Raw genomic sequence first — 24,722 nt, 5'->3', positions numbered from 1 at the left:
ATTTTGATGGGATACAAAAATTAAAATTCTGAAATTATGCTTTAAATGATTTTATGCTAGAATAATGTTATGATTGATAGAATTTCCCTCTTTCCCAATAATGATTCTCCTCTATATCTTGTTCTTGAAGGAGTCACAAAATTTCATGATTGCTGCATTTTGAAAGTGTCGCAGCTATACATCTGTAATGTCCCTTTTTTCTAGGACATTATAATTTTGTGTTCTCGGCTCACTTTGCCTAGGTTTTTGGGGCGAAAAAGTTCTTTACAGGATTCAGTTCGAGATTTGGCCTAGACATTTCCAATTTCAGACCCATCAGAGTAGTTTGGGCAGCTTGTCTAGATGCTTACTATTTTTGGTAAGTAAACAGAGCTCCGAATTCTTGATATCTCAGTGTTGGTTTGGAAGCGTCTCGCCGAGAGCTTTCCAACGAGCTATTGCACGTGTTTATCCGAGTTCATTTGGTCAGTTATTTTGATGACTGATGATTATATGGTTTACTAACTAAGTGACTTTTAAAGTTCATTTAACTTATCACTTTATTTAGAAGGGTACTATGTTCACTTAAGTGACTAAAGGACAAAAAAGGCGCTTTATCCCACATTGCCTAAAAGGGTGTGCATCACATTGGGAAAAGTGATAAAGGGACAATAGGCTCAGCATGGGGACTTATGAAGATTATAATATTTAAAACAAATATTAATCTGGGAGCTGGAAACAGTGACTGGTTATCTCTTCGAGGACACAAACCCTTGAAGAAGCTTTTGGAGGTTGGACGCAAACCTAGCCTTCTTACAGGTTTAATCTGCATTTACCAATCTGACTGTTATTTATGTTTATAAGATTGGATTATTTAGATTGTTGCATTCTATTGTATTGTTGTTATATAATATAATAACGTATTTGGCAGTTATTTATGTTAACTCCTGGTTTATATATGTACTTCTGAATATTGGAGAAATAAAACAAACTTTTCTGAGTTTTCTTATATGCAAATCTACTGGTTACAAATCAATTGAAGTTTTGGAATTTATATCAAATATTGGCTTTCTGTTTAGTTTTAAATTTGCACGTGTATATCAAGGGTTTTTAGTAAAATATCCGGAAAGGGATACTTTAGTGTATCAAAGCATGCATCCTGCTAGCCTGTAAAATTATATCAGCAATTAAATTGCATGAGGAAGTGAGAATTTATCAAGAAACTGGAAGAGAGATTTATCAGGTGAAATTAAGTTCAATGGTATCAGATTTTATTACATATTATTTCATAACCATTGGCCGGCATGTGATAGAATGGCCACATCCAGAACAGAAAATCATGTGTGTGAATAGGAAACGTAATAAGTATCAAACTGACATTATTAAGCACAGCAAATCATGGTGTTTGGTTTTTCCGTACAGTTCAAACAGATTTTGGTCAAAAGCAAGAATGCGTATTTAATTGGAAATACATCTTACCACAAGAACAAGCAAGAGATCTTAGGTAATAAGCGTGTGGTTATTGGTTACTATTAGTAGTTGGATGAAGGAGGAGGTACTAAGTTTTACCCTCTACCGTATGCAATATTGTCTTATATCTACCAAGCACGGGTTGCAGAATACTGGAGGTCGAGACCAACAGAGGACTACGGACTTCAAAGTTTTTTGGGTAACACCTTCATAGTTGGGCAGAATAACACTGGTTACGACTAGAGCTGCACATGGAAGGTTATGCACAGGGTCCTCATGGCATGTGCAGTTGACCACGACATTGTATTTCTCCCCTTCACGGTTTGAGACAACTCCATTCATCAGCCAGGCCAGTATTTAGGAGTAATAGTCAACAAATAGTTGGAATACTGGAATATGTGATGGGTTGAAGGTTATTCCAGTCATAAGCTTTCCCATGCTACATCCTCATTACAGTTTATTACAGTGCATCTATTCCAGGCCGCAAGAAGATTAGAGTGCAAGTTCGATTGGGCACTAAAGGTGAAGTGGCTCCATTCACAACTCATGGGTCTGTGAGCTTCTTATCTACCTTCGAAATTCACGGTGATTGCTTATTGTTGGGTTTACAAAATAAACAGTAACATTTATTAATACCAATTCTAGATGTACTATTACTCAGTTTACTTAACATCTGAGATGGTTTGATGAGATACCAGGCGTCTACATTTCGGTTTTCTTATTGTAGACATGACTATGTTGTATGATTACATTTCCACATTCCATTACTCGAAACTCTGCAAATTCTAAAGATTGGAGGATAATGTCTCAAAGCTACATTGCATTGCAAAACTGGCAAATATACCCGTACATGATATGCACAAACTCATGGGCCGAGATTAGTCAGAGAGTATATACTAGCATTGACATACCACTAAGAAGCAACATAATACAACAAAGGAGTATCGAATAGTTGCCAGGAGTTCTATACATAGTCTTCAGGTGAACTCCAAAATCGCAAATCTTAAGGAGGGACTAGTAGTAAGGGAGTGGCGGCATTGTAGTTTCCACAATGGGGATTGGGAGTTACAGTCTGGGCGGAAGAGAATATTAGCGCCGGAAGATATCCACGAGAACGAGTACTTAAAACTGTCGGCATCATCCACGGCCACAACAAAAGTTGGGCTCCTTCAACATTGGGAAGCTCATCACTATTGGGCGTCGGGTTGAGCATTGACTGAGGTGGGCAGTCAGATTATCTAGATTCTGAGCAATGTCCATCTAAGACGGAAGTAACCTCATGAATAATGACAACCTAAATCAGTCATATTGTTTCACAAGTTTCTTGTTATCCACCAACTGTTTGTTAAATTGTCACTAGCAAATCTGTGGATTTCATTGTCAACTAAAAGTGAGTTTATTATAGTGGTATTCACAATCAACAGCAGTACATTAATGTAGTCAAACGTCTCCGAAATCGACACACAAATATTATGGGTCTATTATATTCCTTATCTCCTTGCGCATAGTTAAAACTTCCAAGGTTAAACACTATTATTATGTTCTAAATACATTTGGAGGTCTATTGATTTACTGTTATCAGGTTGTTATGAATATCGAATACTAAGTTCAAAGTGGTTCTTCTTGATGTATTTTTTGAAATATGATTTGCTAATCTCATAACTCCTAGTATATGTGTTAATGTTTATAGCATCGATCAGATAAACTTTAACATACCTTTAAGAGGACATCTCGGATGTTAAATGAATTAACCTAATTAAAAGGATTCCTAATTCTATGTAGATATTAATATTCATGTATACTCATATTAATATATAATTTCATATATCTTCTTTTGTCATGTCTTATATTATTATCTTACCCTATGTCCTTAACTTTACTATATTCTTGAGCATCGTAGTATATTCCCCCTACTCCTTGATTTCGGTCTTAAGCTTCTTAACCTTGGCGGCATTTGTTAGTGTTCTGACTTAGTCTTCATTTCTTAACCGAAATCCTTGTCTTTTTGATTTGTTTACTTAAACTTGCCGATTCAAATTGGGATATGACTTTTTAAGGGATAAGACTTTGGTCTTATATATATAGGGGGAGTTTAGGTGTATGGGAGAGATATAACGAGATATAAGATACACGAAAACTTTAAAAGAAGGAGATTAGATATTGGGAAGATATAAGTACTAATTCATAAAACATATACCAAGCACAAAGTGAGTTCTTATAAGATAATTTATTATAGAGATCAAGTTTATAAATCTAATCAAACTTAACAATATGAATCAATAAACAGCAGTGTAAATGTTCAAAACATATATCTACTGAGAAATAGAGATCGTTTGCTAATTGTTTGACAAAATTTCCCAGTTACAGATTAGGACTCACCAAGTGTATGACAAAATGTTTGTAACAATGGTCCAATCATTTTGAGCCAAAATCCAAAAGAGTTCATTACAAGCTGCAAGGTGTGTAAAAATCCCAGAATTACAACCATCATTGATAAGTTCATTTAAAGATTTCCTTGTTGAGGGAGTCAAAGTGCTTGGCATGCTAGAAAGATATATCCGTAATGATGGGAGAAGTGAAGAGCAAAGGGCAAATCAAAGATCCTTATGAATGTAAAACTGAAGTAAGGAGATTGTACGATGATTATAACAAATTCCCGTCAAAGCTTCAAAAAAAATTTCCTTTCATTGATTATGTGGACTTTTAGCTAGAGTTCCAAAACAAGACGGATATGATAAGAAACAAATGCTAAGATTTGGCTCAAGATCTCCTTGCAGAGGATAGTTACAGAAATTTGCATAGGGAATATATCAATCAACTTGATAGTAGTACTAAAAACGAATAGCAACCTTCACATGATAATATGCAAAATACTAATAATGGCACAAGTATACTAATAGGTAATTGGGAGACAGAAGTATCTTGTGGAGTTGTTTACACTAGTCCTTCTGATGAGCATGTTGATGGCCCATGTAGAAGAGTTGACCAAACCGCCAACGTTGGCAACTCCCCATCTTATTTGGACATGGAAAACACCAGCATCTTATTTGGTGACATGGAAATTGACCTGAATAAATTTTATGGTGATACTAGGTTGGAAATTATGTCAAATTTTGAAGAGGAGCAAATGAACTGCAATGTTGGCAGGATAGATGATCTAGCACACGTTGAGTTAGAAGACATCTAAAAATGTTGTCCCCCTAAGTGATGAAAAATCAGAAAATTCTATGGAGAACATCCCACTTGTGTTCAAAGGAGATGATCAAAAACCATTATCACTCGACTTATGGGACATGCTTTTGGTCAAAGAGCACAAGATTGTCCAACTGTTGACGAGGATGGATGATTCTTCCAAAGTGATTGAGGATCTCATGCGGAAGATTGTGATAGAAGAGAGACATGGGAATGTATGTGGTCTCACAAGTCCTCTTTTACATACTATTTTTAAAACCTTGAAAATGATAAAATATGATTACTTGCAACTATTAATGGATAGAGATCTAGCAATAAAATTTGGAAAGGACAAAGAGAGTGAGGTAAATGAGCTATACCTTCAATTGGGCTTAACACATTACTCCATCCACAAGGCTGAAAATCAAACGAGTGAGGCAGCCATTCATGAAGAAAATAACCATGGTTCACGGGTACAAGAAAACACACAAATCATTGAAGAAATTCATAAAGTGGGTAGATGTAAAGGCAAATAATGTAATTCAATCACGTGTTCCCCGTCTGAGATTTTCCATGATGAGAAAAATTCTATGGACCAAAAAATTTATGAGTCTGGAAATTCTGATTTTTATGACAGCAGTTGTACATCTTCACATGAGCACATGGTCAGTGATACAAGAAGTGAGGATAATTCAAAAATTTCAATTACTGGTGAACCTTCCTTTTACGAAGACTTTGACATAAGCGAGGGTACTTATGATGGAGTAGGAAGTTCAGATTTATCCTTAGCATGCTCTGAGGGATTTTTCAGCTTACCCAGAGATTTATCACCTAGCATTGATTGGTAATTTTTTTTGTTGGTACATTCCACCTATTAGTGATTTACCTGTGCATGTTAGTAGTATATTCGTTGATTCTATTTGGCTTTTAGGGGTCAATGAGTTATTTACAGATGAGTGGGGAGAACTTACACTACCCTACATTCCACATGCGGTGTCTACATTTTTTATCTAGCAATATATTGAAGACTGTGTTAGCATTCATGATGTTGGTGATTCACCAACCACTCTTTCCTTAATCCAGGATCATGTTGATTGGCTGATTGGGGATCTAGGTGATAATAGTATCTTAGATCTGGTGGATTATGTCATGTTGTTACACAGTCTCAGGACTATGATCTATGTGTTTCAGCTTTCTAACACATCAGAGTTCCAGAGATAAGGATTACTCTATTTTCACCAAGATGATATAGTGGTGGAGTCAGATTGGTCGGATCTATCATTGTCATCAGTACAGATATTACAGGAATGGTACAGTGGTACAAATATTACAGGAGTTGGTCAATGGTATCTCAGACAGAGCATGAGTTCTCACTTGGGATCCAGGTGGAGCATCCCTATGTATTGCCTTTTATCAGGGAGCTAGGGGAGGGTTTGGTTGTTACCATCTTGGGGTGGATATTAGAATATTGTTGAGCTCCCATCTTCACTTAAGTGAGGCATTCATTCTGACTGAGGGTATTGGCACACAGAGCAGCAGCACATGGCAATTGGTGTCCATTTATGGTGAGACTTGCGATCCTAGCATTCGGTTATTTGGCACATTGATTTCTATTGTACTGTTTCACCATTCTGAGTTTAGGAAGATGCATGCCAAGGTACATCGGCTGAGGAGTAGAACCTCTTTCTCAAGGCGAGTTTAGGATCCTGGCATTTGGCTCCTGCAGGTATGAGTGGATTGCTTAAGGGCAAGCAATCTTTGAGAAGGGAGGCTTTATAATGTCCCCTTTTTTTGGGACATTATAATTTTGTGTTGTCGGCTCACTTTGCCTAGGTTTCAAGGGCGAAAAAGTTCTTTACGAGGTTCAGTTTGAGATTTGGCCTAGACATTTCCATTTTTAGACCCATCAGAGCAGTTTGGGCAAGTTGTCTAGATGCTTACTATTTTTGGTAAGTAAACATAGCTCAAAATTCTTGATATCTTAGTGTTGGTTTGGAAGCGTCTCACCAAGAGCTTTCCAACAAGCTATTGCATGTGTTTATCCGAGTTCATTTGGTCACTTATTTTGATGACTGATGATTATATGGTTTATTGACTGTGACTTTTAAAGTTCATTTAACTTGTCACTTTATTTAAAAGGGTACTATGTTCACTTAAGTGACTAAAGGACAAAAAAGGTTGCTTTATCCCACATTGCCTAAAAAGGCGTGCATCACATTGGGAAAACTGATAAAGGTACAACAGGCTTAGCATGGGGAGTTATGAAGATTATAATATTTAAAACAAATATTAATCTAGGAGCTGGAAATAGTGACTGGTTATCTCTTTGAGGACGCAAACCCTTGAAGAAGCTTTTGGAGGTTCGACGCAAACCTAGCCTTCTTACAGGTTTAATCTACATTTACCAATCTGACTGTTATTTCTGTTTCTAAGATTGGATTATTTAAATTGTTGCATGTTATTGTATTGCTGTTATATAATACAGTAACATATTTGGTAGTTATTTATGTTAACTCCTGGTTTATATATGTACTGAATATTGGAGTAATAAAACAAACTTTTTTGAGTTTTCTTGTATGCAAATCTACTAGTTACAAATCGATTAAAGTTCTGGAATTTATATTAAATATTGGCTTTCTGTTCAGTTTTAAATCTACGCGTGTATATCGAGGGTTTTTAGTAAAATATCCGGAAAGGGATATTACAACATCCTCAGTCACTGGCTTGAAATGCGTGATTTAATTTTAATTATATATTATTACGAATACCTGCCAAATGATATTCTTTAGTTTAAAAATTAAATCCTATGAAGTCTAATTTGTCTGCCTCGGACCCTAATTCAAGCTCGTTCCTCATTCGGGTTTGGTTTGCCTATGGGTTCGCTCAAGGTTCAAACCCGACCAAGTTGGTTCATCTAGGCCAAACACAGCTCAAAACAAGGGTCAAACAAGGCAGACCCAGGCAGACCAAGTGTGAACTATGTACACTTACACTATGAAACATTTCATAATTTAGTGTGGAAAACAATTATTACAGAATTTAAATAAGTTCTTTAACATAACAAAACAAAATTAGCTACAGTTCAGATATTTATTACATCAAATTTTTAAAACTCTCAAGATTTCTTCTAGTGATTTTTTTATCCAACTGCTGATGTATGACCTGTCCAAATTATTGCAAGTTCTCTATAGTGATAACTTGTATTTTAAACATTAAACAATATCTTCAATAGGTGGAGTTGCAAGCTACTTTTTGCATTTTTTTTCAAGTAGGATGTAAATTACAAATAAACAAGTTCTCTGTACAGTGACAAAGTAATAAGCATTTGAGGGCTTGGTAAGTGAGAATGTCATTGGTGTAATTGATCCCATTTGCACTGGCACTGCTTGTGAATCAACTTATACCTTTGATGAAGAGTATGAAGATGATGAAGATTTAGATAATACATTAGATGATTAAAACTTTGTATGAAGTTCCAATTGTTTGAAGTCAAAACAATGATACTTGAACTCAATATTATTATTTTAGTATTTTGATGTTCATATGATGCTACGTTTACAAATCTATGGTGCTTTTGTTGTTTATATGATACTATGTGACATTTTAATCTACTATATGACATTTTAATCTTAATTCATGCTACTAGGCTACATCCATACATACAAATATATGTGTGTGTCTGTACACAGTTTTTACATGTTTTTGTACTAGCAAATCCAAACCCCATTTCAAAAGAAATTCATACCAACAAACCAGTTCTTCAAACCCCAATTTGAACCACAACCTGAACTAGGAACTTGGTTTAAATCTTAATCCAGCTCCATAAAGAATTGCTGCCCTCTTATTTCATCCACTAGGTTACGAATTATAAAGGCCGTAATCTCCATTTCATGGCTAGGGCACAACACCCCAATTGAAATGGAGGGAGAGCTATAAATGTCCCCAAATTGAAAGTAGGTTGTTTGTGCCCAACATTAACAATTCCAACAATATAACTTATTCTTTAACAATAACCTATTGAAGTAAACTCATTTAACCATCAATAATTTAAGAGAATATATAACTATATAAATGAGTGAACATGTATGTCATGATAAGCATTATAACTAACTATATATCCTATAAACAATCGTAGCTTAATTCGGTAGGAACTTGGTAGGGCATTGGTAAACTATCCAACCCAACTAAGCCCGAGAGCATGCACTCAGCCAATCATGGCAACTTGCCTCTTATCCCAAAATTGGTAGGAATGTCCAACTATGACCAATTCCATCTTTTGGGATAATCTACTAGCCACTCAGCGCACAAGAGGCAGGAATGTCCAACTATGACCAATTCCATCCCTTGGGATAATCTACTTACCACTCAGCCCACATGAGGCAAGAACATCCAACTATGACCATCTACTGGGGTAAGTTATTTGACTATTGGTCCACATGGAGCAAGAAAGTCCAACTATGACCAATTCCCACCCTTGGGATAATCTACTTGCCTCTCCCCACAAAGTGTAGGAACACCCAACTATGATCGGTTCCATCAATTGGGGTAGTCTACTTAGGTCGAGGGAGACAGTAAACAAGCATCTTTGTTTCCTCAACTCAAATTTGATTAATTCTAGTGTGTGTGTGTGCGTGTGTGTGTGTGTGTATCCACAAGGGGTACGAGAACTCAACTATGACCAGTTCCATCCCTTGGGATACTCTACATAGATTACACGAAAAGGCCAAGTGCAGCGTATAGAACCCACAATCCACATACCTGTCCTAGTCTTTTACCATTCAGGTATTCCTTTGGCCTTTGAATAAGTCTAAGGCTCATAATCATTCTGAAGATTTTCCATAAGAAGTTATTTTTGCTCTTGGCTCTAGATCTACCCTCAACTAGTTCATCATCTCGAAAATAAGGTAGAGACATATTGTTTGTGAAAAGATGTGCCTCTCAAAGTTAAATGCAAGGGATAAAAGTGAGATAAAACTTCAAATTAGAGGGAGCATCAGGATTACTGAACAATAAATCTGATAAGGATACAGTTTCAGAAACATACATTAAACTGCAGCTTCTATAGCTATCCGATTCAATGGTGTGTTGTATAGTTTGTAATGAATTGTATGATAGTCACTGGCCTCACATCTAATAAGAGAGAATATTCCACCTTGCTGGTGACATGCATATAGTATGTTGTTATCTTTGCTATATCTTTGCCTATGAATAATGTTACACATATGAAGATTCTTTTAAGGATTCTCATCCATTGGGTCATCTCATTTTGGAGGGGAGATATAATGCATATGAAGGATGTAGATAGCTAGGAAGCCCCGTCGGTGTAGACACCCCAAGTAGGGCTGTATGGCTGATGAAGGTTGTCATTGTGTGCTCCTGGGCTGAGTGGAATGGCTCAAGGCATCTTGTGTGTATCCATCTGGTGCTCCATAATGACGACAAGTTTGTTGGATAGAACTTCAAAGGAATCTCATATATAGATTCTGAATATTACAATAGTAAATTGTACTGTGTTTACAACATTGCTGGATTATATGTTTATTCATCTTTCATAATGATAACTAACCTAGCTGCTGACTCTAAATTAAGATTTAAAGTTGATGATTTACATTTGTGAATTTAATTTGAATAAAGTCCCAATAGGGAATATTACATTGTTTGTTTAATTTCCCATTGATGTTTGTTAAATGATTGAACGATTTCCTCTCAATTGATGATTTGATAAATTAGTGAATGATGATTGAATGAATGTGGGATTCATAGAGTGATTGGAGTTGATTAAGTGCTGATTTGATGTATTGATGAGTGATGATACATACATGAACCTTGACTTCTTAAGATGATTTCTCCTTTATTGGTGAAAGGGTCGCCACCTTTCATAAGAATTTAGTCACCATTTTTCATTGTTGCCTTTAATATTGATATATATTTCCTTGCAATCGATCTCCCTTACGTACTCCTCGAATGAAACCTTTTTACCTTTATATTTTCCAAAGTGAGGGAGAAGACACACCTCTTCATCATGCATGTCCCTTTGCAACAGTCACAACCTTTCACAATTAAACACTCGTTGAGACAATCATAACCCTTCATTATTGCTTCCCTTTGAGGGAGTCAAAACCTTTCATAACTACCACCCTTTGGAAGAGTCACAACCCTTCATCATTTCTGCCCTTTGAAAGAGTCACAATCTTCCATAATTGCCACCCTTTGGAAGAGTCACAACCCTCCATCATTTCTGTTTCTTGAAGAAGTCAGTTTCTTATTTTCTTAAATTCCTCCTGTCTTCCCTTAATTCTTTCTTGATACTTATCTTACATTCTTCCTTCCTTCATCCATGTTCCTTTTCAAATGAGATCTTATCCCTTTTATATCTAATCTTGACAGAGTCACACCCTTCATTACATGCCTCTTGACTTTTCATTAAACAAAATAAACTTGTCATTACATTTATATTATATTTTATTAATTATTTATATTTTAATGTTATTATTATTACTTATTATCAAATCCAATTTTAGAAAGGAGTAACCTAACCCTACTTCCTCCAAAAATTGTTTAGTTGAAGCCCTTCTCCTAAAGACATAATAGAACATGCTCACACTTATGCTCCTAACTTTGAGGTGGCTAAATGATCTATGACGGTCCAAGTAGTAGTTTGCTTCTTGAAACAACTAATAGTTTCAAATTAGATAAAAGTGAGAGGTTTTACCCATGACAAAATTGCCAGATACAGTGGGTTGGCAATTTCACATGTTTCATGGCAGATATGCTTGAGAAAATGGCAGCTTTGTTAGTGTGTATGACACTTCTGCGCCAGGAGATAAACAGTTCTGCCTGTTTTAAATATTCATGAAAAATCTCATTAGAAATAATATCTTCTCACTCCAAATTGTGGGAATCTTTAAGTGCACAAAAGGTCACCCCCCATGATCAATTCGTAATAGGTCTCAATGTTAAACATATGAACATGAGAAGCATTCACAAAGTTCAGTTGGGCTGGGAACAAGATCTAGTTTGGCACCATAACATATTAGTTAAGTATTACTCAGAAGATTACTGTGAATGCTCTATCAACAGCTCTTTGTAGCTAGCACTCGCCAAGCAAAGGTGAAGAAGATGAACTATTACCAGATCCACCCGGAAAAAAACTTTGTGTAGATCTTCACTGTAGGTGAAGTTTCATGAGGTTAAAGCTTTGTTCCATTTCCAGCAACAAAAGAACAGGAATTTTAGCACTTCATAATTTAATCTCTGTCAATTTATAGTTAAGTAGTATAGCACTTTCCTCAGTAGTTTCTAATAAATGTTGAATGTTGAAGAGATTACAAACATTACAGCCTTGTTTCTCTATCAGCCCCTTCTTTAGGCTCTGCAAGCACTTTTTTAATTGCTTCTCAATTTAACTCTAGGCGCAAGGGGTATCAATTATAATTTGCATGATGCATTGCAAATTTGAGACATAAATCACATTGATTAAAGCAAGAAAAACAACAATCAAGGTTGCTAGGCTTTAGATGTTCGAATTTCAAGTAATAAGATTGAGAAAGAAACTAAACTTCAATTATTGATACATGAAGAGAAACACGCACAATATTCAGCTCGGTCCAGTAATTCATGTGCATTAGAATTCAAAGCTGATATAGAAAAACAGAAAACGTCACATTTTAAATCATAGAGTTGTAAACATTACTTTGTAGAGATCATCTTTGATAAAACTTAACAATGGTCTCACAAGAAGAACACTATAGTTATCACATGTACCACCACAGGCAGAGCAAGTATCTGCAAATAACTGAGATACAAAAGCCATGCCAGCAAGACCAGCCACACCACTATGACGTGAAAGTCTCAGCACAAACAACTCAGCCTGCACCAGTTTCAAGATTCCAATTGTGAGAAGAAAATTCTAGTTCACATTGAATCTCTTATCTTTCTTTAACTTCTCTAATTCTGTTCTAATAAACATGGTTAGCTATTCAACACAAAAAGCATGAGATGTTTCAATGGCAATCTCAAGCATAAACAAGAGGAAGTCTGAAGTAGACTTCAAGCACATCAAAAACAACTTGCCTTAAATACAGCAATTCATTGGCAACTAATTTCCTCATCTACTGCAAATTAATAGCCAGAAAATTTTTGAATCTTCCTCATTCCACCCATTATTTACTGAAACATAAGATGACATTGAACAAAAAGTACAGAAGTACCCAAAACAGAAAATTTTAAAATCTTCCTCACTCCACCCATTATTTACTAAAACAACAGACGACATTGAACAAAAAGTACAAAACTACCCACAAGAGATTACCTACAGTAAAAGCAAGCTATGAGATAGGCATGTCCAGAGCAAGCATCAAACGATCCTTAAAATAGACGAATTGATGGAAGTTGAAACATTAAAATGGGATGGGTCAAAGGCTCAAAAGTTTGCTTTGCAAAGAAACATATCATTATAGTCTTTAAACTCTATGGAAAAATGAAGAGGATTGTTCACATTGAGTCTGCAAACATGCAATTGTAAAGTGAAATCCACATAATTAGGATTCATGAAGAACCTTCCTTGTTAATGAGGCAATCAATACAAGATTATCAAGAATAAAATACTTGTGCAAAGAATCTCCGGTAGGACTCTTTAAACTTGATTTGACTGGATTATCCAAAGAGGACTCAGGACTAGCCAGAGTTGGAGCATCAGCTTCCTTCTGAGACAATTCATGAGAGATGAGTCTTTCTTCTTTCTTCTGAGGTTCTAGATCCAATAATAAAGCTTAGGATGAGGGTATTCTCGAAGGCATGCCTTCTCTGTAAACATTTTGAAGAAGTCATTGTAAAAACCGGTTTCCCGGGCCTAAATTAACAACTAACATACTCAATGAATACAGTTACTACTTCGTTTCATAGGAAGACAGTTATACCATTCATGTTCATGTGAATAAGATTTACCGTTAAAAATAGTTATACAAAATTTCTTAACTAAAAACTTGAACTACCATTAAATGAAATTACTTTTGAAATTGAAAATCACATACCTCGGAAAAACTGAGACCAAAAATCAACAAAGGATGCTTCTGCAACCACCCAGATTAGTCCACAAATACACTATAACAATTTCACAAGTCGACTATCATCTAAAAACTGCTATCTCAAAAATCATTTGATGATTACAATTAAATACCACTATAATTTAAATTAGGGCATCACATATCATTTTACCAATTAGGGCATCAATTACCATCAGTTCATTTAGGGCTTCCGATACCGCTTTACCACTTTACCAATTAGGGCATCAATTACCATCGGTTCATTTAGGGCTTCTGATACCGCTTTACCACTTAGGGCTTTCGCGACAACGGATTCAGTCTAGGGCTTCCGCGACCATGGATTTAATCTAGGGCTTCCGCGACCACGGATTCAACTAGGGCTTTCGATACCACGGATTCAATTAGGGCTTCCAATACCACTGTATCATTTAAGGTTAGGGCTTCGGATTTCTTTTCCTTCTGATTGCTTATCTGTGATAGATTCTCAAGATTAGATAGATACTTATATTCAATATTCATTTATATGAAAGTAAAATGATGATAACAATGAAATACTTCAATTTAATCTTACCTTCTCATAAACAAAAATGATAATATCTATTTCCGATAAACAATTGAATGCATGGCTTATCTCTGTTTGACGCATATTTGACATCTTGAGAGAGGTGAAACATTGTCAGGGGCTTAACCACCCAAACCACAATATATCCCTACACGATCTCTAATGAGAAAGGCCCTCCCTACCCGGAATTGACAAGGAACATCTTACCATTCACTCGGCATCAAGATATATAACACACCATACGACTTGGCAGCAGGAGATCACCAAAACAAGAATATGCATGAGCTATTATTTAATTCATATTAAATGATAAATATTGAAATGTCATAACTAATACTGGTTCATATGATAATTCCTTTCTCACACCTCATCACCCATCTTCTTGGCTACACAACCGGGTGAGTCCCAGGTATCCGAAATTCTCAGAACAGACGGCTCTAACAATTATACAAGTAGATTACATGCATTCAGCTTTTTCACTCTCTGTGATTACATGTTTATGATCTTTAAAGATTTCAGGATTGATTGTTAAATTCTATATTCAGTGGTTTATTTTATTTTGATCCATACTTTGGTTTCTAAGTTATCACCTACCATGAACAAGGCTAGTTTTTAAGAAATTCAACCAGCAAATTCAAACAAGATATCAGTTTAAGGTAAATGATTGCTTCTAGCATTTCACATTTTGAAATCTAAAACTTACAAAAAAAACTCTTTGAATTTAAGCATCAATTCTGTTAATTCATCTACAAAATAGTTTCAATCTTGATAAAGTATGACTTCTTCATTTTATTTTATTTTAGAATTCAAACCGACATATTAAGAAGATTATTTGCAAATTGAATTCAATCTGATAATCTCAATTCTTCTGTCATCTATAAGAAATCTGCATGTATAATTGATAACAATCTGAAGGATAACCAAAATGATATCTAATCATTAATCTAAATACTACAATCTTAAAGAGGATTTGCTATTGACAATCAAAGTTCTGAGACAAATGCCAAATTCAATTTCTGAGATATCAAAAAATATTTACAACATCGACTTCCAAGCGTATCCGTTGTGAGATATAAAGGATATATTTGGATCTAAGCTAAGATGAATAGATTTTCACTTATTGAGAACTTCCATGGCAAGATTACATCAGTGTAATATATTGCAGAATGATTATATCTATTATCTTTTGAATTCATATTAATCAGCAGACATCATGCTAAGAACTTGGTGTCTCTAATACCACACTACTGTTGTTATACTTAAGAAATATAAAAACAGAGAATCCAACGGTAAAAGCATATACATGCATTCCTTTTTATATGCATCGATTTAACATAAAAAGAGAATACTAGATACAAAATCCAACATCGAAGATTTCGAAGGAATACAAAAGAACATAGGGTATCAAGAACACATACAATAAACTATGGAGGCTAATGTTAACAACACCATACTTGCATCAGAAAAAAGCAATCCGAAAATATGCAAGGTCGTCTTGGTTGATTCATGGCTTCAGCGGAGCTTAGCATAACCACGTGAATTCACAGACTGCTCCTTGCTTCTGCGGATGGAAAGGATAGACTCCACTCTCCCTTGCACTTGTTCAAACGTGATACAGGTTAAAAGAAAAGCCAACGAAAAGCAATGTGGAATAGGTTGTCTCTCGACTCACTAACTTCGGCCAGCCATAAGGTAAAAGGAAGAATGCAAAATATATATAAAGGTTGTCTTCAAAAACGATCCAAGATATTCTACTAAATTTGGCCCGGCCTTAACTCTTCGGCTACTTTCAGTTATAGAGATGGCCATTCGAATGCCTCTCAAATCGAATTTGAAAAGAAAAGATAGGAAGTTTTAAAAGTTATTTTAATTATTAAAATCTAAAAAGTTCGAGCAACATTACTTTATTGATTATTAAATTATAATGGTGCCAAAAACATTTATACATATACGAACGTTTATAAATATTAATTAAAATATTATGATGAAAGATATATTAAAATCCTTAGAGATATGTTTATATATTTTAACCCAATTATTTAATTAAATTATTAAATAACTCATGCAAGTCCTGTAGATGTATTCTGGCTAGGTCTTTTACCCGTTTGCCCAATGATGGTCATGCCCTGCCTAATTCTTTTCTAACAATGCTTTCACCCCTTCAACATGCTCCCTGCAAGGAATTTCCCCATAGTTAAATTATAATTTATTTAATCAAATATAATTATAATAGTTAACCTTTCATCTCAATTCCATGAATTCACGATTAACGATCAACTAACATGTCATCTTCACTTGAAATCATAACGACTAACTACCATACCATTTCGCCAGATTATATCAAATTAAACTGCCAACTGACTTCATGTGAATCTCAATGTCTATATTTCAAGCTAGGTCAAAAATTGGGATGTAACAGTCATCTTCCTTCATTTTAAGGAATCCAATAAGTTGGCAAACCTATCTACCTAATTTGGGCATCAATCAGTTTTCCCCTTCTTAAAGGATACGAACTAGCTCCAAAGAATGGGAGAACCTCCCCATTCTGTTAGGTATTTCTCCTCCCATCCAAAAAAGTGTTTGTGCCTAGACTCGAGGGTGTATCCCCAACATGGAGGTTAAATCAATATTCTTTAAGATTGATTTTCTCCCACATCTTCATTCAATTTCAGGTGTCGATAGCTTCCATTTGATGTGCCACTTCATGTTGGAGAATATGTATGGGTAATAATGAGCCCGAAATAGGTTTTTTCTTGTTTTGATTACAAAAGTAGCATTCTATGCAGAATTTACAATGTGCATCGAGGCTTTGGTTCTCTACAAAACAACAAAGCATGACTCTTCCTATCACAACTCTCTTTATTGAATAGTTGTTGTAAGAACCCCTGCTGATTTTAACTTCCAACTTGGAAATTTGACATTTTGTCAAACACTTTGCATGCAACTAATAAGTAGGTTTCACCCATAGTTACAATGCCCTGGGGGACCGGGGAACGTTGGAATAGGGGGACAAGTTTCCAAGTAGGGGGGGAGAGAGGGGCATCGATTTCGTGACAGCGACAAGGAAGGGTGGATGGGAGGAGGAGGGTGTATATACAGTATACTATACAGCTAGTTATGAAAGATGTATAACAATATGAGATAAAGATGTAAAACAGTAAAATAATAAATTAGAATCATTAAATACTTGAACATTGCATTGAACATTGAACATCGAACAATAAAATTTTAAATATAATCAAATCACCAAATAGAAGAGTTCTATTATAATAGATATCAATAGTATCTCATCATAAAGATCATTACATTGAGTAGCATGATATGAAATCAAGTACAAACTACAAAATCAAAATGCAAAAAGGTACCACCAATATCTGATTTTCAATGACTTAAACTTGCAAACAACTATGCAAGATCATTCAAATTTGCTTAATATTTCAACATAGCATTTCATCATACAGTTTGCATACAAACTAATTGCTGTAAACTATTCACAGGAAAACCTGTTTATACAATTTAGCAAAAGATATACAATTGACAACTTACACTTTGGGGAATAAGTTTATTGCGATTTAAAGAGACTGTAATAAAATCGCAGCTTGAAAATGGAGTCTGAGAATGAATCGCAGCTTATGATGGATGTTAGAAGCGCCAATATATAACAAATTGTTGCAAAATTAAACCCCAACATGCCAAAGTATGAAGCTAGGCGTCTATCAATGAGGCTCGTGTGGCTTCCTTATCAGATGTGTGGCTGCCTTAAAAACTCTGCAAATACTAATCTAAAGGCTGTGATTTGAATCTGCTGTCTGTTATTATCATCACTGCTCAATAACTAATAAACCCGTTCGATAATTCACCAAATTCGAACCATTTTGCACCATTCATGGCTCCTGGACAAAGTCATAGTAATTGCACAATATTATTGGGTTTTCCACCAATTTAGAGTGCTCAAAGACCAAAAGAATTCACAATTCTCCAAGAAGGAATTGAAACCCTTGGACAAACTCCAAAGAATTCTCAAACAATTAATTCATCGAAACATAACATAATGAATCCATTTCCCCTTTTTAGCCTTTATTATTCCTTCATAACAAATCAATCCATTAGGCTACAAGAATAAGATTCATTAATTACTCAAAGGAATTCACTTTAGATGCAAAGTTGACTTTAAGATTAATTAATTAACTCCTTCAAGCTATCATAATATATCACTGATCATTAATGATGCCTTTTCAATCTCTCGTGTTAACTTAGGGAAATAATAAAAAATAAGCACCCTCATTGTGACATTTATTTAATGCACCTATAAAATCAATTGGCGCCACATAATTAATAACTTTGTAATAATTAATTATAAATAAAGAATGCTTTATTAATAATGAATGCCTTGAACTTGAGCTAATAAACTTAATCCACTTAATCAATTGATGAAGTCTGCTAATACCAAGTCCAGCTGCACTACTAGAAATAGCAACACGGGCATAATCGACTTACTATAAATAGTAAGTCTCTCAAACTAAGCCAACTGACAAATGAGTCAATCACTTTGCATTACATGAGTCCAAGTACCCCTGCCAAATATAGCAACTCTTCAACCTTGACTTTCCATACATAGTAAGTCTAAATAACTGCTCCAATCAACAATACCTAATATCAATGCTACCACCAAGTTATCCAGGTGCCCTTTCTTACCACAAATAGTAAGTGTGCCAAACTAATCCAAACAAAGACCAATCCTGAATACCACTATCCTCTAGAGTGGGAATTTGCCTCTCGTTCTGCCAACTAAGACTTTTCATCCATCTGACTTAGCCTACAAGGGCTGCTCATAGGCTAATCCATACCACCAACCATGGTGAGCTAAAATGGAGACATTACAATTGTCTCAGATTGATGGCTTCAAATACCATTGTGGTTCTAGATGTTGATACTGGAAGTTTATCAAGCCGACTCTAAAGAAGGGTAGGCTTGCAAATAAAAGTATTCTCAAAACTAGTGCCTCGATGAGTATATCTTGAACAGAGTTCTACCTTCTTCAAATAATTATTTTGTGTGAAAGTTTGTACTTAGGAGGAACAAAATGTTGGAGCTAAACGGTTCTTGTAAGATGTTTGGCTAGAGATATTGAGCCCTACATGGGAAAATTCAACTAGATTATGTTCAGAAAGAGGAACTGGTTCAATTCTGTTAATATTTATGCATATAGAGGGACTACAAGTATTCTCAATGTGTTTCAAAATTTTCGTTTCGCTTACTTTCATTTTATCTCTATATATTATTTTATTTGAGATATAAACCACTCTCATTTAGACCCTAGAGTTTAGGTCAATACAAGGGTTGGAGGGAAGAGTTGAAGAAAACAATTAGTGATGCACAAATATTCAATGTAACACCAAGGCAGGGAACGTTAGGACGAGTTCTGAGATAGGAGGCCAAAGGGCCTCAACTTCAAGATGACAAGGGATTCCTAGAGGCGAATTGTATACTATACATTCAAGGTTGAAATTGAGGGGAGAATTGAAGAAAACGATTAATGATGCAAAAATATTCAATGTAATGTTGGCACAGGGTGACATTGGATCAAGTTTCCGAGACAAGCAAACAAAGGGCTTTAATTTTGGGATGGTCAAAGGGGAGGTTCTATTGTATACTATACATAAAGAGCTTGAAATGCTAGAAATGATGTTTTCAGTACAACATACCAAATTCATTCTTGAAATAGTTGAAATTAGCAAAATTGCAACACGAACCAAAACCACTAAACATAGCACATAGTAACAAACCAAATACTATAATAACATTCCAAAATCAAAATTCAAATTATCAGCAAATAGGATTTTCATTTTTATTAATTCTATCAAAGATTCAAATACCATAAAGATTATTACAATGAGTAACATGATATGAATCCTGATCGATATAAAAAATGAGTACAAAATCATGTAAAAATGCAGTGAAGGCAAGCCTCTAATCATCCCCCAAGAAAAAGTCCCCATTACTAGAACTACTGGACTCTTCATGGTCAAGTTTCCCCAAAGGAAAACCAACCAGTTTTCGATGCAATCTCATCTTCATCAATTTGAGATGGATGCTTTGGCTCTACATCCCATTGTCTTGTTGGGTTCTCTTTGTACCTAAGTGTCTTGTGATCTACAATATGCAAGGCACAGTGTACAGCAACTAGCTTCTCTACTCCTAGAGGTAAGTTTGTTGCTTTTAACAGAGTGGATGAAGCTATAAGTAGACCAATTCGTCTATATAGTTGAGGAACTAGAAACCTGAGATAGAAAATAAATGGCTAGTGCAAGAAAGTAAAACTCTTATATTCCCTTAGAGCTAAGCAACTACAAACGTGAGATAGCAATCAAACGGCCAGTGTAGTATTCTTTGCTCTCTATGATCCATAACATTTCCACCACAAAATCAGATGCTTTTGTGCCATAGTCTGGATATCCATCTTTGCCAAATCCGAGTAACCTTGAACATAATAACATATTGTTATACACATACCCAATAGTAAAACTGAAGTTACTAAACTCTAAATAGGAAATATAGGAATATTGAATTACCAATTACTTGTAAGAGTGGCGAATTTCGTCCACTCAAAGTGAATCTCCCCAGCAGTATTAACATCAAACCTCTCACCAATGCACCTAAAGAACCCTATCTCCACCTCAACATCCTAAAGTGGTGTAACTTTACTAGACCTAGGCATGTGCCATTTAGGATTCAATGCATAGGCAGCCATGTGCAAAGGAGGGTTCATCTTCTCCCATATGCGGTGAATGATTGGCTGAATGTGCTCATTATAGAATGCTAAAGTGGGGCCCCTCTCTTGCACAACCACCCTCATCTAGCCAAGCATAGAATTGATGCACTCATAAACCTCTCCAAGGGTAGGTACATCCCCATCATCGAGCGGGAGCACCTCAGCTACAAGAAGCCAATATGCCCAAAATGTTATTCATTATGTGATAAGATTATTTATTAATATATAAGTTTGTTTAAATCCATATGCATTTAAAGATCGTAAACTTGGAAAATTTATAAAGTTGTGCCAGGTGTAAATGGGATCTTGTTTTACCAAATAGAAAGGAATCCAAAGAGTCGTGTAATCGACAGGAATATGAATAGTTATGTGTAACTATCCATCAAATTATTATAAAGGGCTGAAATTGGTGGAAGAGAAGGGGGAAGGAGGAAAATAAAAATGTAGTTGATAAAGGAACCTTTGGCTTCCAACTTGCAAGATTGTGCAAGCCATGAGCACTTTGCATTTTGAAATTAAATAGATCTGAAGTTCCAATTTAATTTTATCAGTTTCAATTTCATTATGTTCTGATTTTGGTTTATCTTTCAGATTTTACTCTCCCTCTTTTCATTGTTATCGACTCAGCATAATATGAAATTTGTTTTACCTTCTTGATGAAACATTGATTCATATTCCATAGTTTTGGTTTTACCATTCATGGTATCAATTCCCTTATTCAAATCCACAATTTGTGATTGCTTAGAAGTTTTAAATGTTGGACTATTATGAGAACTTGATTCATCAAACCATATGATATTGGCCTCTTCATGATTTCTGGACAAAATCTGCATTTACTATTTGGTTAAGAATATTGAATTTTGATGTGACCGGTTTTTGCTTGAAATGTTTCAATGGAATCAAATTCCATATAAATGCAGATTTGGATTTTTACCATAACATAATATGGTTTGGGGGTTGGCATCGATTCAAATATGAACACATAGAGCTGATTTGGGATTAGAAATTTCTGAAATTGATAATGCCTTTGGTGACTGATTCAAAGCATAATAGTGGACTGATTTTATGGGCAGATTTTCTTGCTATGAAATGTTTTTTTTTTTGTTCAAATCTCATTTTGGCGGACATTGGGTTTGAGATTGAAGGCTGATTCAAACATGAAATGAAACTCTATTTTAAGAGCATGAAAATGATTCATATTCAGTCATACACATTGAATATTTTCATATTAAAATGTTGGCTGAAAATGGTCTGGATTAGAAACCATAGCGATTGGTTGATTTCTCCAAAAGGAAGATTTGAGTTTATTCGAAAATTTCTGATTTTGGATAAGTCTCGAAGTTCTTGGCAAGTTGAGAAAAATTAAAGATTGAAATAGTTAAATCAAAAGCGTTTGAAGACTCTATTTTTATAAGGTGCATTGCGTAATAGTATGACAGTTGGGGTATGAATAGAAATGGACTTTGGCTACAAGGAGAATATTGAGATGAAATATATGAATTGAGGAATCTGAAAGATTGATATTGAAGAACACAGTTTTCCTTTGCTCAGTTTATGGCAGTAAAAAAAATGTGAAGTTTTACAAATTTGGAAATGAGCTTATTCAAAAGTATGTAGAGATGAATCCATTGTTGAGTCCCTTGAGGGTTTAATTCCTTAAGGAGAGTTCCAATGTTGATTCCTCTGCATCACATCACCATATTTGATCACCAGGAAAATTGGAGTAACAATGGAGACTATGAATTTTGCAACACTCTATAACTGATCCTTCTTTACCATGTCCTTCACCCTCTTCCCCTGCTCTGCCTTGAAATTAGCCCACCAATTGTGGCATAACCATGAGTTGCTTTGGCTCTTGCAACTCAAGCATTCTCTCCAAGAGAAATACAATGCATATCTTGTCTCAATTGGTTTCAAGAACTCCATGAAGTTCTTGAAGAGTATATGTGAAGTGTAGTGGTTGCAGATAAACATCTACACATCTCTTGCAGCATTGACCACTCCTCCAATCTAGTCAATCTTTCCCATGTCCTTGAGTTCAGTGTTCATAGCATGCACAACACATGGGAGTCCACAATATATATCTATAGGCTACCTCAACAAGCTTCCCTATAGCTTTACCACATATGTTACATCTATCATTACTTGGACCACATTTTGTGGCCCAACCTCCTTAGTAGCCTCCCTAATGATGTGAAACTGAAAAATCAGCATCTTTGTGATTTCTTGAACAATCAACTACGATCAAAAAGTATGGGCCCTTGGTGCATGTGATCATGATGTTGATAAGTGGATGAGGTCTAATGTTTGTCCACCCATCCATAATTATGTTGCAACTTGACTCACTCTAGTATGCCTTAGTTTGCTCACCTGGTGGACAAATAATGCACCTCCCACCCCCTGCCACTAAGGACATTATATCCTTATTATAAGATCAAGCTCCATGCAATGGTATGTCACTGGCAAATAAGAACCTACAAATGGCATCATCTAATCGATCCTTCATTTACACATTAAATAAATCAGCTAAGGGATTACTAAAACTTCTTGCCTTGCATTTCACCTTGCTGCCCTCCCCTGCTGAACTCTAAATGGATGAAGGTCCAAAAGTTAATTCTGACATAGTTCCTACTCTCAGAGAAATGGTACAAGTAGAAGTATGTCGTTGCCCTTGTAATTGTCGAATTGGCTGAACCTACTGCCTACCAACCAAAGACAGGCACGAGAACTGCTCTCACGTCAGGAATCCCTCAAAACTTGTTTATCTCAATTTTATACTTGACATTTTTTGCATCTAACAAGAATTTACATGCACTCACACCATATCTTGTCGAACAAAGCATGTGTGCATTAACTCTAGTAATTCTCCCTAATGATTCTACACTACAAAAACATTTCTATTTTCTTGTGCCACCACTTGTAGGCATTGGGGTTGATACTCTTATGGAAAATTGTGTGCGAGGAGACTTTTGACTGAAACGACACCTAGCAAACTATCAGAATCTGAGGGGGGCAATCTATAGAAATCAGTATTTTTGCAACATAAGTAGATTGGTCATCTGGATCAGCCCCGTGGTCACTTGCCTCATGCTTGGGTTCATACTATGATACACTTGCACCCTTAGAATGCATTTCCATGTTCTGCACTACATTGTTGACTATGAGAAGACATTTACGCACTGCATTTCTGTGATGTCCCCACTTTCCAATTAGGTTTTGATGCTGTAACCTGCAACTATTTATCAGTATAATATTGAAAAAATATATGTAAAACATATTAGCAACATTAGATTTAAGTAAATACTAATCTAAATACTACCTAAGCTACCCTTCCTAATCCTTCGGAAGAAATCCTTTCTCCAATCACCTAACCCTCTAGTGAGAACTACATCTCAATTAGGTAATTGTCATAAAAAGAGCTTCTCCCTTAGGCCTCTTTGGGGATCTCTAGTAACACTACTTGGTAGAGATCCCACCTCTACCAAGTCTCTTGTCTCTGACATATGCATATGTTTGACCACTACAATATATATTGCCTCTAATGGATCCTCTACAGATGCCTCTTTGAATTCCATTTTGGAAATCGGCATTCGACTTAGAATGCTCTCTAGGTCTTGAGTTCTCCTTTAGAGAAACTCGACATTCTAAATGAATGCCCTCTAGTCTTTGAGTTCTTTTTAAGAGCGCTTGATCTTATAACAATCATCCTCTCTTAGCAATATAA

The 24,722-nt window shown here is 35.5% G+C and overlaps 1 protein-coding gene across 4 annotated transcripts in view; it reads right to left on the bottom strand.

Moving 5' to 3' along the window:
- The window catches only part of RSY3 (Adenine nucleotide alpha hydrolases-like superfamily protein), a 246,350-nt gene that overhangs the window by 127,408 nt on the left and 94,220 nt on the right, over window positions 1-24,722 (bottom strand). For all 4 annotated transcript variants that reach the window (XM_089786909.1, XM_089786908.1, XM_089786910.1 and 1 more), the window contains one exon: window positions 12,314-12,490. In XM_089786909.1, the coding sequence (XP_089643035.1) occupies window positions 12,314-12,490 (177 nt within the window). The remainder of the gene's footprint in view (window positions 1-12,313; window positions 12,491-24,722) is intronic.

The sequence above is a fragment of the Cupressus sempervirens genome, chromosome 6 (assembly GCF_028749045.1).
Source record: "Cupressus sempervirens isolate cs-2001-9-10 chromosome 6, ASM2874904v1, whole genome shotgun sequence".
Taxonomy (NCBI): domain Eukaryota; kingdom Viridiplantae; phylum Streptophyta; class Pinopsida; order Cupressales; family Cupressaceae; genus Cupressus; species Cupressus sempervirens.
The sequence above is the reverse complement of the archived record's forward strand: the minus strand, read 5'-3'. Positions and strand labels throughout refer to the sequence as shown.